Source organism: Martes martes (genome assembly GCF_963455335.1).
Source record: "Martes martes genome assembly, chromosome: 8".
Classification (NCBI taxonomy): domain Eukaryota; kingdom Metazoa; phylum Chordata; class Mammalia; order Carnivora; family Mustelidae; genus Martes; species Martes martes.
The window spans coordinates 54,212,871-54,228,076 of NC_137895.1; the positions used below are offsets into that span (position 1 = coordinate 54,212,871).

The 15,206-nt window shown below is 37.0% G+C and overlaps 1 protein-coding gene across 1 annotated transcript in view; it reads right to left on the reverse strand.

The window, feature by feature from the left end:
* Positions 1–3,170: 3,170 nt before the first annotated feature.
* The window catches only part of LOC308347835 (killer cell lectin-like receptor 2), a 50,387-nt gene continuing 38,351 nt past the window's right edge, over positions 3,171–15,206 (reverse strand). The window contains exon 7 of the mRNA XM_080811591.1: positions 3,171–3,270. Within this exon, the coding sequence (XP_080667717.1) occupies positions 3,243–3,270 (28 nt within the window). The 3' untranslated portion in view covers positions 3,171–3,242. The remainder of the gene's footprint in view (positions 3,271–15,206) is intronic.

Sequence of the window (15,206 nt, forward strand, 5' to 3'; positions counted from 1 at the left end):
TACTAAATGCTATATACCTTACTGGTAAAGGATGATTCAACCATCAAACTGACTGTGAATATGTGTTTTAGAGGGTGAACAGTATGACTTCTAAACTCTCAGTGCAGTGCTGACTTCTGGGGTGTGGGGCATGAAGACCTGACTGTAGTTTACACTTGTCTGCTTCTGAAGCAGCAGCTGAGTGAAGTGACTGACTTTGGAAGTCCCAGCCTCTTCAGCAACATCCAGAATAGCTCCCATGCAAATGAGTGTGCTGGGAGACTGAGCCTTAGGATCAGAACCCATTAGGTGGTATTGAATAACATTTGTGTATGTTAAGGACCACGTAGAAAATTGACTAAAAGTTTGCATGCATTCAAGGGAATGCATTGTCTCTGATCTTTTTGAAAGTTATATAGATTATGTTTATCATTGTTTAATATTAAAAGATCAGCTGGTACATATGTATCCCTAAAAATTTGGGACAAACCACCAATGAAAAGGATTTACTAGCAATTTTAGTTGTTAGGGCTTTTTAAATAAGATGCCAGGTGTGTTATAACTAAAATAGATATAGTAAGTTCTAAAACCTATCAAATTATATAACTTTAAATATTTTATCAACAATATTTACAAGAAGTAAAAATATAAAGTACCATTATCAGAGTATGGGTGTATGACAATGTTTTTTAAAATTTACTTTTGATTTTCTAAATAATTTGAAGAATGAGGCTATTATTAACCAATCCGTTTTAAGGACATTATCCCCGAAGGACTTCTGTCCTTAAAACACCCACACAGTTTTGTAATTGATATCAACATATTTTTAGTGCATCTTAAAATATTTGCTATACCTCTCTTCTACCTCAACTTTCATTTATCCTGTAAGGTTTCACTAAAATATCAGCCGTGTTCACTATTTTTACATTCACCAAACTTGGTCTTTGTCAAAGAAAAGTAAAAACTATAATGACATTGAGGGAAAGGGCTGTAAGGTGAAGAAACCAAGATCTAACCCCAAAATGAAATAACTGTAAATAAGAGGGAGGGAGAGAGATGTTCATGCTAACATCCATAAACAGAACAAACCAGAATGATAGCAGGATCTAATAAACTTGTATGAAATTTATAATAAAGCAGGTAGAGTGCATGAAATACTGAAATAATATTCCAAAAACAAAGGTCCATGAGAAAACAGGTTTTCATTTTTATTTTTCATATCATGTAGTTCTTATATACTACTTTCAATTATGTGCTTTTTTATCATAAAATTGGTAAAAGTTGAGTGTGAAGAAATCCTGAGTCCAAATTCATGGTTATATTACAAGGCAAGGAAAAGGGGAAAGTGATATAACTTCACCATAAGTAGGAAGAGTTTGTGTAAACAGAAATGAAAACGATGAGGGGAAACAGTTTGCTTTACTTGTCATCCTTAATATTTCCATGTGTAATTTTGGCTCAATAACATACATTGGTACAATAAATCTCAAATTATTTTGGAGGATTCAGGTTACACTCTTGCCTTTAGTAGTTAAAGACTCGGGCCTTGATGTGCCTTCTCCAGGAGCTGCTTCTCTTGGCATTTTTGTTAACTTAGTTTCAAGAAGATTCTTTAGTTTAGTAAAGCTGCCAGCAGAAACAGCACTATCATTTTTTAAAAAAAGGTTGTTTCCTCTCATACTTTCCATTTTTGCTGTGCCCCTGTCATATGTCTCATCTAGAAGAATTACATATAATAGTTGTTTTTACAGGAAATGTCAAAATAGACTCTTGTTTTCCAGTCACCTATTTTAATGCTATTTTGGTAGAGGCAGTAAGGCAAAACAGACCTTTCTAAATATTCGATTTATCTAAAAATGTGAAAGGGACTGAGTTCATTATCAATTGAGACTTAAATCAGAAGTAAGATGGTCTGGCCAGGGCTGTGGGAGCTAAGACAGTGGCATTAGTAGGAGGACCCCAGGCTCCTCTCCTCTCTCAAACACAACTAGATAACTATCCAATCATTCTGAAACCCAAGAAATTGGCCTGAGGACTGATAGAACAAACTCCACAACTAGAGGGAGACAGGAAGCTACAGCAAGGAAGGTAGGAAGGGATGGGACCTAGTTTGGGAAAGAAATGGTTCAGGGTGGTGCAGGGGGCTGGGAGCCCTGATCACAGAGACATGTGAGAGACAGACCCACACAGGGGAACTCCCAAGGAGAACACTTCCCCAAAGTCATTGGCAGGGAAAACAAGAGGGGGGTGGATTTCATGAGTTTTCACTACTCATGGGACTTAAAGCCTGGGGTTTTAGAGGTCAGTGGGCTTGGCTGGGTTAGAGCCCTGAGTGCACTGCCCAACTCCTGGGGAGAAGGCGGGCAAACAACCTGGGGCAGATGGCACAATCTGAGGCTTGTCTAAGGTGCACGGAGAGAGACTGTTCCCTCTTGGTGTGTATCTGTGAGAGGTGATGTTTGCAGACTCACCTCTCCACTGAAAAGGAACCAATAGATGCTATTTCCCTCCCTGCCCCTCACCATAGGCACAAGGACAGCTGCTTAGGGTGGCTCACCCCTACCCTGACTGCCTAGCCTGTTTTTTTCCAAGTCCTTCTCCACTGTGCTCAGGTACAACTGCCCTGCTCAGTCAAACCTCCCTCAGTCCCAGCACTGGAAGACACTCCCAGAAGACCAGCACAGGCCACTTCACACATCAGACCACAAAATCCTACAGTTTTAAACCTCAGCAGCCTTTGCTGGGATAGAGCCCAGAGGGCACTGCATTCCTCCCTGAGAGAAGACAGGCAAAGAATCTGGAGAAAAACAGCTTCAAAACTATGATCTGAAAAATGCCTGGGGCACACAGGAGGAATTTATTCATTCTGCTCAGAGTGCTTCCCTGAGTGCAGCAAGCATGGCGACCCTTCTCCAGGGACAAAGGAGATAACTGGCATCATTGCCAACATCTGCCCTTCGGCATAAGCACAGAAACACCTACAGTAAACAGCACAGCTCCAACACTGCCCAACCAGCTTATACATATCCCATACTCCTGCATTCAAGGATTACTGTCCTTATTGGCCTAGTTTGCCCCAGTCTCAATCCAGTGTCCAAACCATATATCCCAACCAGAGAGTTCTGCATAGCTTCAGTTCTAGTGGAAGAATCACCCGGACTCATTTAACAAACTCAAAAGAACACACCTACTTACAACTCCCCAGACTGTGGCCAAGGACCAAACACTGTCCACAACCAAGGAGAAGAGCCTCTTCTTTCCTCTCAGGAGCAGGAAACATAACAGGTTTTCCTAAACACAAAAGAGAGAGATTTAGAAAAAAGTTAATTCCAAGATGAAGGAATTCATCCCAAATGAAATGACACAATAAGGTCAGGCCAGATATCTAAGTGAAATAGATATAAGTAGCATGCCTAATGGAGAATTTAAATAATCATGAGGATACTTGCTGGGTTTGAAAAAAGACTAGAAGACTGTAGGAAGGCCCTTACTGCAGTGATGAAAGAATTAAAATAAGGAAGTAAAATAATAAAGATTAGAGCAGAAATAAATGATATAAGAGACTAAAATAATAGAACAGAATACTGAAACCAGGAATTGGCTCTTTGAAAAAACTAATAAAATTGGTAAACTTCTAGCCAGACTTATGAAAAAGAAAAGAGAAAGGAACCAAAAAAATAGTCAACAAGTAAGAGAGGAGAACATCAACGCCACAGAAAAACAATTATAAGAGAGTGTTACAGAAAACAACATGCCAACAAACTGGACAATCTGGAAGAAATGAACAAACACCTAGAAATATGTAAACTAACAAAACTGAAACAGGATGAAGTAGAAAACATGAGCAGATGGATTCCCAGCAAAGAAACCGATTCAGTAATCAAAAATCTCCCAACAAACTAATGTCCAGGACCAAATGGCTTCCCAGGTGAATTCTACCAAACATTTAAAAAAATGACTTAATTCCCATTCATCCAACTATTCCAAAAAATACAAGTGGAAAGGGATGCCTGGGTGGCTCAGTTGGTTAAGCCACTGCCTTCGGCTCAGGTCATGATCCCAGATCGAGTCCTGCATCGGGTTCCTTGGTTGGCAGGCAGCCTGCTTCTCTCGCTGCCTCTGCCTGCCTCTCTGCCTGCTTGTGTGTACTCTCTCTCTCTCTAGCAAATAAATAAAATCTTTAAAAAAATTTTTTTTTCTAAAAATACAAGTGGAAGGAAAATGTCCAAATTCATTCAATAAGGCCAGCATTACCCTGATTACAAACCAGACAAAGGCTCCACTAAAATATAGAACTCCACAACAATATCCCTGATGAACAGGGATGCAAAATTCTCAATAAAATACATGGCAAATTGAATCCAACAGTACATTATAAGAATGACTCACCACAATCACGTGGAATTTATTCCTGGGCTGCAAGGATGGTTCATATTAATAAAAAAAAGGATAAGAACCATATGATCTTGTCAACAGATGCAGAGAGAGCATTTGACAAAGTATAACATCTATTCATGATAAAAACTCCGAACAAAGTAAGGATAGAGGGAACATACCTCAACATTATGAAGGCCACATATGAAAGACCCACAGCTAATATCATCTTCAATGAGTAAAACTGAGAGATTTTCCTCTACGGTCATGAAAAAGACAGGAATGTCCACTCTCACCACTGTTACCTAACATAGCGCTGGAAATCCTAGCCACAGCCACTGGACAACAAAAAAGAAAAGACATCCAAATTGGCAAGAAAGAACTCAAACTTTCACTCTTTGCAGATGACATGGTACTCTATACAGAAAACCTGAAAGACCCCACCAAAAAATTACTAGATTTTGACAGGAGCTCAAATTGATACATAAATTCAGTAAAATTGCATGATGCAAAATCAACACACAGAAATACTTTGTATTGCTGTACACAAGTAATGAAGAAGCAAAAAAAATCAAGGAATCAATCTCATTTACAATTGTACCAAAATCCAAAAGATACCTAGAAATAAATTTAACCAAAGAGGTGCAAGATCTGTACTCTGAAAACAATAAAACACTGATGAAAGACATTGAAAATGACACAAAGAAATGGAAAGACATTTCATGCTCAATGATTGAAAGAACAAATATTGTTAAAATGTCTATATTTCCCAAAGCAACCTACACATTTAATGCAATTCCTACCAAAATACCAATGACATTTTTCACAGAGCTAGAACAAGCAATCCTAAATTTTTTATGGGACCACAAAAGACCTAAATAGCCAAAGCAACCATGAAAAAGAAAAACAAAGCTGGAGGCATCACAATCCCAGACTTTAAGTTATATTACATGTTGTAGTCATGAATACAACATGGTACTGGCACACAATAAACTAATAGATCAATGAATTAAAAGAGAAAACCCAGAAATGAATGCACAAGTATACAGTCAATTAATCATTGACAAAGCACGAAAGAATATTCAATGGAAAAAAGACAGTTTCTTCAATAATATTGCTGGGGAAACTAGACAACAACATGAAAAAGAATAATACTGGATCACTTTCTTACACCATACACCAAAATTGTATCCAAAACAGATGAAAGACCTTATTGTGACACAGGAAACCATCAAAATCCTAGGGGAGAACACAAGCAGTGACCTCCTTGACATGGGCCATACCAACTTTTTACTAGGTATGTCTCCTGAGGCAATGGACCAAAGAAAAATAAACTCTTGGGACTTCATCAAAATAAAACTTCTGCATAGCAAAGGAAACAGTCAACAAAACTAACAGGCAACCTATAGAATATGAGAAGATATTTTTAAAATGACATATCTGATAAAGGGTTAGTATCCAAAATATATAAATAACTTCTAAAACTCAACACCAAAAAAAAAAAATCCACTTAAAAATGAACAGAAGCCATGAATAGACATTTTTCCACAGAAGATATAAAGATGGCCAACAGACACATGAAAAGATGTTCAACATCACTCATTCAGGGAAACACAAATCAAAACTACAATGAGATATACCCTCACACCAGTCGCAATGGCTAAAATGAGCAACACAGGGAGCACAGATATTGTGAGAGAAAGGGAAACCCTCTTATACCCTTGGTGGGAAAGCAAACTGGTGGAGCCACTCTGGAAAACAGTATAGAGATTCCTCAAAAGGTTAAAAATAAAACAACCTTATGATCCAGCAATTGCACTACTAGGTGTTTACTTAAAGGATACAAAAATACTAATTTGAAGGGATATATGTAACCCAGTATTTGGCCATTGTATAAACAATGGCCAAATTGTGGCAAAAGCCCAGATGACCATTGACTGTTGAATAAATAAAAATGTAACACACACACACACACCTCAAACACTGGAATATTACTCAGCCATAAAATAGTTTGAAATCTTGCCATATGCAGTGACATGCATGGAGCTAGAGAGTATCAGACTAAGATATAAGTCAGAGAAAGTGAAACACCATATGTTTTCACTCAGTGGAATTTATTAAACAAAACAAATGAATGTCATGGGGGCAAAAAGAGAAGCAAATCAAGAACAGACTCTTAATAATAGAGAAAAAACTGATGTTTACCAAGGGGGAGGCTATCAGGGGGATGGGTCAGATAGGTGATGGGTATTAAGGAGAGGACTTGTGTTGAGCACTGGGTATTATATGTAAGCGATGAAACATTAAATTGTACTCCTGAAAGGAATATTACACTATAAGTTAACTCACTCAAATGTTGGAATAAAAAGTTGGAATAACAAATAAACAAAAAACAAACTGCTGACCCACTCAAGCATGGAAAAAAAAATACTTAAGTGGTGGCTGGTAGAAAACAAGATCCCCCCTTTCAGAAGCAAGTTATAGGTAAGCAACAAAGGAAGGTGAGAGGGAATCCTGGCTACTAGCTTAGAATCAGAGACATCAGTATGTACTCATGTTTTGCTTAGTATACGTACAAACAATTGACACATAAACAAATATGCATATATGTGTGTATACATGGGTTAGTATATCATGTAGCTCTGTCCACTTAAACAACATAGAAGCAATAAAACCCCACAAGTGGGGCACAGACCCAGCACCAGATAGAGGTTTCTAAATACTGTTCACCAGTGAAAGGAACTAGAGCTCCTTGGAGAAAGAACTAGAGCTCCAGGACAAATCCTGATTCTAAGGATGAAGGCAGAGAAAATACAGAGTAAGTAAGCTCAGACCACCTTATAAGTCCAGACAGTTAAAAAAGAGCTCAAAAAATATACAGATTGGGGCACGTCAAAGGAACCCAGCAGCTAACCTGAATAACCTCTCAATGGCCAAAACTGGAACAATTTACAAGAAAATAAACAAAGCAGTATTTGATCATAACTGAAGTATAAAATTAATACCCATGAGCCTATGCTATTATAAATGATTTAATAACTGGAGGGAAATAAATGGGAGAGGGAAAGACAACTCTTCACAGAAAAATTACAACTACTCCCTTTCCAGGAGGTTTAATGCCACGTAGAGTGGTCAGGATTTGATGACTTTGTACAAAGAACACAGAATGGAAAGCAGAAAATGGTAACTTTACAGTGGGCATGCCTGGAAAACACTAAATTAACCAAGTGATAAAGTTAATATCCCAGTAATGTCATGTGGAGAACATGTATCCCTGATGAGGTTTGATGATTAGGGTAATTCACCTTTGTAGCAGCTTTTCTAGAAACCTGTCATTCCAGTCCAAGCCTGAGAAAAATATGAAAGGAACAAAAATTGAGAGGCATTTTACATAAAAATGGACCACAAGAAAAGCCAGCAAGTGTCACAGAACAAAGGAAAGGCAATGATTAATGTCATTGTACCCTGAACTGAAACTTAAGAAAAGGGAAGGAAAGGGAATGGAAGGGAAGGCAGAAAAGAGGAATGGAGAAGTGATGAAATTTAATACAATCTGGAGATTCTTTATCATAATGTAATGTATCAATGTTCCGTAGTTGGAGTTCTGATTGTGAAAACAAGAGAATTACATTAAAGGAAATGAGATAAGCACTATAAGTAAACTCTGTATTACATCTGCCACTTTTCTGTAAAGCTAAATTTGTTCTAAGATAAATAAATAATTTTTTTTAAAAATTACATTTAAAAAATGCTCCCGTGAAACAACATGTAACACTTAGCCCTATTATTCATTGGAAGAAGATATAAAATCTGTCACTAATTTTGCAAAAAATCATGACAAAGATCTTTCTGTTGCCCAATATTTAAATGTTTTATTGAGTGGTTATTGTCTTGTTAAAATTTTGTTTTAACCCTTCTTACATAGTAAAAGTATTTCTTTCTTCTAAAAGCAAAATATTTGTTGCTAATGGTTGTAACCATTTAGCTCATATTCAAATACCAAATGAGAGAGAAATTAAAATAAACCTGTACTAGATTTAGTGTATAAGTGCAGTCAGAAATATAAAACTGATTATTTCTGATTCTTAATTTTTGTAATCAGAAAAATTAAGCACAAAGAATAGTTTGTAAAATGTAGCACCAACTGGGTAAGTATACTTCATAGATGATAAACATTGTGTTCCCATGTTAACATTTCCTGAACACTCTCCTGTTTTCCATATTTCAAATGTTGAGTTATTCAAACTTCTTATTTGGGATCTTGATGCCAAATAAAAGCTACTTGAGGCTTTCTTTTTTTTTTTCTTTTTCTTATTTTATTTCTTTTATTTATTTGACAGACAGAGATCACAAGTAGGCAGAGAGGCAGGCAGAGAGAGAGGAGGAAGCAGGCTCACTGCCGAGCAAGGAGCCCAATGCAGGCCTCAATCCCAGGACCCTGAGACCATGACCTGAGCCGAAGGCAGAGGTTAACCTACTGAGCCACCCAGGCCAGATGGTTGTTGTGGTGAAGTCTTTAGCAGTTGGAGAGAGCAGGACACAAATGAAAAATGGCTGATAGAAAACCAAGAAGTACAGCCAGAACAGAAATAGGATTACTAAAAAAAAAAAAAAAAAAAAAAAAAAAAAAAAAAAAAAAAAAAAAAAGAAATAGGATTACTGTTTCACAGGCTGCCTATGGTTATCCTTTGGTTGCACTCATTCTGTTTGAACATATCTGTAAACCCTTGTTTCTAATATGAAAACGGATTTCCCATTACATCATTGCTCCAGACTAGAACTAGACGGAAGATGTTTGCAAATGTGCCACTCCCAAATGTTTTTCTGTGTGCATGAAATCCACAATTGAAATATAGCCCTTTACTGTGTTTTTCTATGATTATTAAATGTGAAAAGAGATAAAGCTATTTTAATCTTCTTCTAGTGAGCTGGAATGCATATATTCCACCTGCATTGTGACCATCTACGTATGATCCCACAGGCAATGCTTCCTCAGACTACGGAGAAGGAACATATTTCTGTCCTTTATAATTACAGACTGCAGGGGAAGGACACCAAAAATTATCAAGACTTGAAATACAGTTTCAGTAATACTCTACATTTATTCTAGAATAAGCTGAAGAGCAGACTGCAAAGAGATTATGTTATGGGAGGGAAATGTTTCAAAAGATAAAGCAATTGAATTCAGATGTATTTTAAAGGAACCAGAGACTGTGTGGCTCTCAATCTAATAAACCTTAAGATTGAAGAATTTATTATTCAAAATCTCTTTCAGATAATTGTAAGGAAAGACAAATAGGGTTCATGGAGTTTCAGTTAACTGATACTATACTAGTTTAGAAGATGGATTTAAATATCTCATTAAAGTTTCCATTTAGAACCCCAAACATGAGTGTTTATTATAGTAATTATATCTCAAATCTTTGTATTTGGTGGTGATGGTCATAGTGATGTTAATGGTCATTTTTTTTTAATAAGCTGTGTTGGACTCTGTGCAAAATGGACATGGCCCTTGAAATTATTGTGCCCTTTCCTCTTCTCTGTTAAAAAAAAAAAAAAGCAAAAAACAAAAAACCCTGCCCACTTCTGTAATAAAAGATGCAGATGAGAAACCAGAAACTCAATATGAGCTGCTTTCTCACATTTTTACATGTAGCCTACAAATACTAAAGCCTCTTGGGTTACAAGAACAGAGGGCATATAAAGCCCAGAAGAGTTGTCCTGGGTCCCAGTTCCCACGTCTATTCCATCCACCTGCTGGGGCTCCCCTCTTCTGTTTGGATCAGACGGAGCCCACAGAAGCTGCAGCCCACGGACACAGGTATCACCAACTCTAACTGCAGCTCTTGCTCTCAGCCCATCTCACTGGTACTAGTGCTGCTTGATTGTGTATACAGAACACAAAAAACAGAGATTTTTTTTTAAGATTTTATTTATTTATTTGACAGAGAGATCACAAGCAGGCAGAGAGGCAGGCAGAGAGAGAGGAGGAAGCAGGCTCCCTGCTGAGCAGAGAACCAGATGTGGGGCTTGATTCCAGGACCCTGAGATCATGACCTGAGCCGAAGGCAGAGGCTTAACCCACTGAGCCACCCAGGCGCCCCAGAACAGAGATTTTTAAATACAATCCAGTCAAATTAGCCTTGCGGGCAGACAAGCTCATGAATTCTGATTTAACAATTACGTTACAAGGTGAATTACTTCCTGTAATTTTTCATGGTTTACCACTGAATATAACTGATGGTTTTGTTAGCAAATATTTCTTGGATCCCCTGGATTAACTACATGAGTTAACAGAGCAAAAGGTCACATCAATGAAGGAAGAATATGAGTAATTATTTAATCAATGATTTTTTTTTCTTGTCTATATAATAAACTTTCTCTATTTCACATCCACATCAATACTTTGCTTATTTATATGACATAGCTTCCACGTTGTGATATATTACAGACTTGGCAAACAACTTTTAAAGGCATTATGAATGTTTTTATGGACCATCAAGTTTTCTTAAGAGAAATTACTTTGTGGGAAATTATTAAATATCATAAATAAATATTATGCACATAGAGGCTTATATAGTTCTAACTATATTATAAAAGCTAACAAGAGAGCATAACCCCTGAAAATATTGAAATATATAAAAAGTATTTAATTTGATGGTACACTGGCAAACTAGTGAGCATAAGATTTTTAAATCTTATGTAGAATAAGAATTTTTTGTAGAATAAGAATTCTATTTCATATAAATTTCTTTGTTTTGGGCACCTGGTTGGCTCAGTTCCTTAAGCATCTGCTTTTGGCTCAGGTCATGATCCCAGGAACCTGGGCTTGATCCCCACATCTGGCTCTCTGCTCAGTAGGGAGCCTGCTTCTCCCTCTCCCTTGCCTGCTTGGACTCTCCATCAAATAAATAAAATCTTTAATACAAAAATAAAAAATAAATTTCCTTGTTTGACTTTAAAATATTTAAAATACTTGAAACAAATTAACTCCTCAAAAATTTGTAGGGAGAACTGGTTGTTTTTAGGCTATGCCTTCAAATGTTACGGGGCGGGGGGGGGGCGAACGTGTAAAAAAAAAAAAGAAAACTAACACTGGGAAAAAAATATTATAGAAATAATACAACACAGCCCCCAGAAGCACAGCTAAACGAAATTGGTCCTAATCATAGGGCATTCACTTTTTTTTTAAGATTTTATTTATTTATTTGACAGAGACAGTGAGAGAAGGAACACAATCAGGGGTGGGTGGGGAGGGGATGGGAGAGGAAGAAGCAGACTTCCAGCCAAGCAGGGAGCCCTATGTGGGGCTCAATCCCAGGACCCTGGGATCACCACCTGAGGCCTAAAGTAGATGCTTAATGACTAAGCCACCCAGGAGCCCCTAGGGAATTCATTTTTTAACATCATATTGGAAGAGGTGACAATGATCCTTTAGGAGATTATGGGGGAAAAAACTGGCATTAAGTCATGAGAAAGAAACAGAAAGGAAAATGGAAAACAATGTATCAGGAAAAGTCATGAGGGGAAAATTTTAGAATAATCTGTTAGGTGACGTATTTATCTTTACAATACAAATGACTCATACAAATTGTTTGACATCATTCTGGATAGGACTAATTTTTAAGTGTAGTTTAAATATTTCATAGATCATAAGACTGCTGCTCTTTTAAAATCAATTTAAGACCCCATCTGGAAAACTCCAGAAGTTAAGTGAATGACAATACCTCAGCAAGTAAAGAGATATGCTGATCACTGATAAGAGAAAATAATCTAAGGCAAAATCTTTGTTGGAAATAAATAGTAAAAGTAAAATCATATCTTAGTAGTTTAATGGCATGAAATACTAGTTTCAGTGGTATACAGAAAATCCAGGAAGGACTGAAACTCAAAACTTAGTTTTAAAAATAAAAACAATCACTTTCTCTGACCTCTAGAATCATATATTAAAATTTCTTCAAGATGATTGAAAACATAGAACACATACAGAGGTCAAACATCCTCCTTCCAAGAAGCAGATGCAAAAAGAAAGTGAGTACTTTTCCCCAATCCCCACTGAATCCTGATGTTATTTTCTGTTCCTTGTTAAATAATTTTTCTAAAGAATTTCATTATAATTTAGCACAGGACATATTATGTCTAACTTATTTTCAAGATTCTGTCATTTAAGAGATTTACCTGGACTTTACCAAGCAGAAAACAATTCCATGGATCTTCGATATTTGGGAAAATCCTATTCTGCCATCTCTCTTCATGCACATGAATAACTTACATGCTTTCTCAGAAATAGTATGAAAAAGAAACACTAACCCATCTCTCTTTTAATCTTCAGAGATAAAAGAGCATCCAGTTTACTCAGATGTGAAAACACATACTTCAAACTCCAATCAGACAAAGACAACAAAAACTCTATCATCTACAGAAAAAAATAAAGTTCATGTAGAACACCTAGCATATTTTCCTCCAATTGCTTAACCTTTGTGTATATGATTCAAGCAACTGAAAACAGAAGTCACTGTTTCAAATAAGAGTCAGCTTGCCCAGGCTCATTAAGTTGCTTATGCCATGTCTTATCATCTACCCGATAAAGCAGTGTTGAAAAACAAATATCCTTCATTATATATTACAGAAAATTAGTATGAGTCCTATCGTCATTCATTCATAACTGAGTCGAGTGTGAAAATTATTTCTTCTCAATTTGTTTGGAAACAATTGTGAATCTCCTGATTTCACTACTGATTCATTTGAGGACATTTCAAGAAATAACACTTGATTAGCATTCTTCAATAGATGTTTGTGATTATATTTCCTTCTGTGTAAAAGCTGTGGCTATTCCTAATGTGGGGACTTTAGTGAAGCTCCAGTGAGAAAATTGTGGATGTGCACACATGTTGTTATCAACTAATAAATATCTTCTGATTGTGGGTCAGTAAAAGTGATTTGAACAGATACATTTTATTATATGTGCTGCCAAAGTGAGCACTGAACAGATACATTTTAGAAGTGTTGACAGTCAACAAAACCAAAAGACAACTGAGAGATTGAGGGAAGATATTTGCAAATAACATATCAGATAAAGGGCTAGTATCCAAAATCTACAAAGAGCTTATCAAACTCAACACCCAAAGAATAAATAATCCAATCAAGAAATGGGCACGAACAGACATTTCTGCAAAGAAGATTTCTAAATGGCCAACAGACATATGAAAAAGTGCTCAACATCACTTGGCATCAGGGAAACAGAAATCAAAACTACAGTGAGATACCACCTCACACCAGTTAGACTGGCTAAAATTAATCAGTCAGGAAATGACAGATGTTGGTGAGGATGCAGGGAACAGGGAACCCTCCTACACTGTTTGTGGAAATGTAAGCTGGTACAGCCACTCTGGAAAACAGTATGGAGATTCCTCAAAAAGTTGAAAATAGAGCTACCCTACCACCCAGCAATTTCACTACTGGGTTTTTAACCCAAAGATACAAACGTAGTGATCTGAAGGGGCACGTGCACCCGAATGTTCATAGCAGCAATGTCCACAATAGCCAAACTATGGAAAAAGCCTAGATGTTCATCAACATATGAACAGATAAAGAAGATGTGGTATATATATACAATGAAATATTACTCAGCCAGCAAAAAAACCGAAATCTTGCCATTTGCAATGTCATGGATGGAACTAGAGGGTATTATGCTAAGTGAAAGAAGTCAATCAGAGAAAGACAATTATCATATGATCTCACTGATATGAGGAATTTGAGAAATGAGACAGAGTACCATAAGGGAAGGGAGGGAAAAATGAAACAAGATGAAACCAAAGAGGGAGACAAACCATAAAAGATTCTTAATCTCAGGAAACAAACTGAGAGTTGTTGGAAGGGAGGAGGGCAGGAGGGATGGAGTGGCTGGGTGATGGACAATGGAGAGGGTATGTGCTATGGTGAGAAAAAATTTTTTAAAATTAAATAAATAAATATAGTACTTTAAAGCAGAAAAAATATATTTTGACTCTTGGTGATTAGGAGATAAAGAAATGTACATTTGTACCATAGATCATCAATTCTGTACCTTTGATTAGAGCTTAAAATAAAGACCATGACACATATGTGTTAATGCACTTGATAGACATATGTTAAAAATTATACATTTAAATGTATATTTAAATTGCATATACACGGGCGCCTGGGTGGCTCAGTTGGTTAGGCGACTGCCTTTGGCTAGGGTCATGATCCCAGAGTCCCGGGATCAAGTCCCGCGTCAGGCTCTCAGCTCCATGGGGAGTCTGCTTCTCCCTCTGACCTTCTCCCCTCTCATGATATCTCTTATTCTCTCTCAAATAGATAAAGAAAATCTTGAAAAAAAATTGTATATAAACATTTAACATATTTTTAATTATATACCATCTTAATTTAGTTAGAAAATGATATATGGGGAAGGAAATAGTCTCTCTTTTTTTTTTAAGATTTTATTTATTTATTTGTCAGAGAGAGTGAGCATGGGCAGACAGAGAGGCAGGCAGAGGCAGAGGGAGAAGCAGGCTCCCCGCCGAGCAAGGAGCCCGATGCGGGACTCGATTCCAGGACCCTGGGATCATGACCTGAGCCAAAGACAGCCGCCTAACCAACTGAGCCACCCAGGCGTCCCAGGAAAATAGTCTCTTAAAAAGTGTAAAAAGTGGTGAGTGCTGTGAAATGTGTGAGCCTGATGATTCACAGATAATAATCACAGATTATTATTTACCCCTGGGGCAAATACTACATTATATGTAAATTTTTTTAAAAAGGGGTGGGTAATGTTAACTGAAGGCACACAGGATTCATTTGCTGAATGAAGAAAGAATATAAAAGTGAGCTAA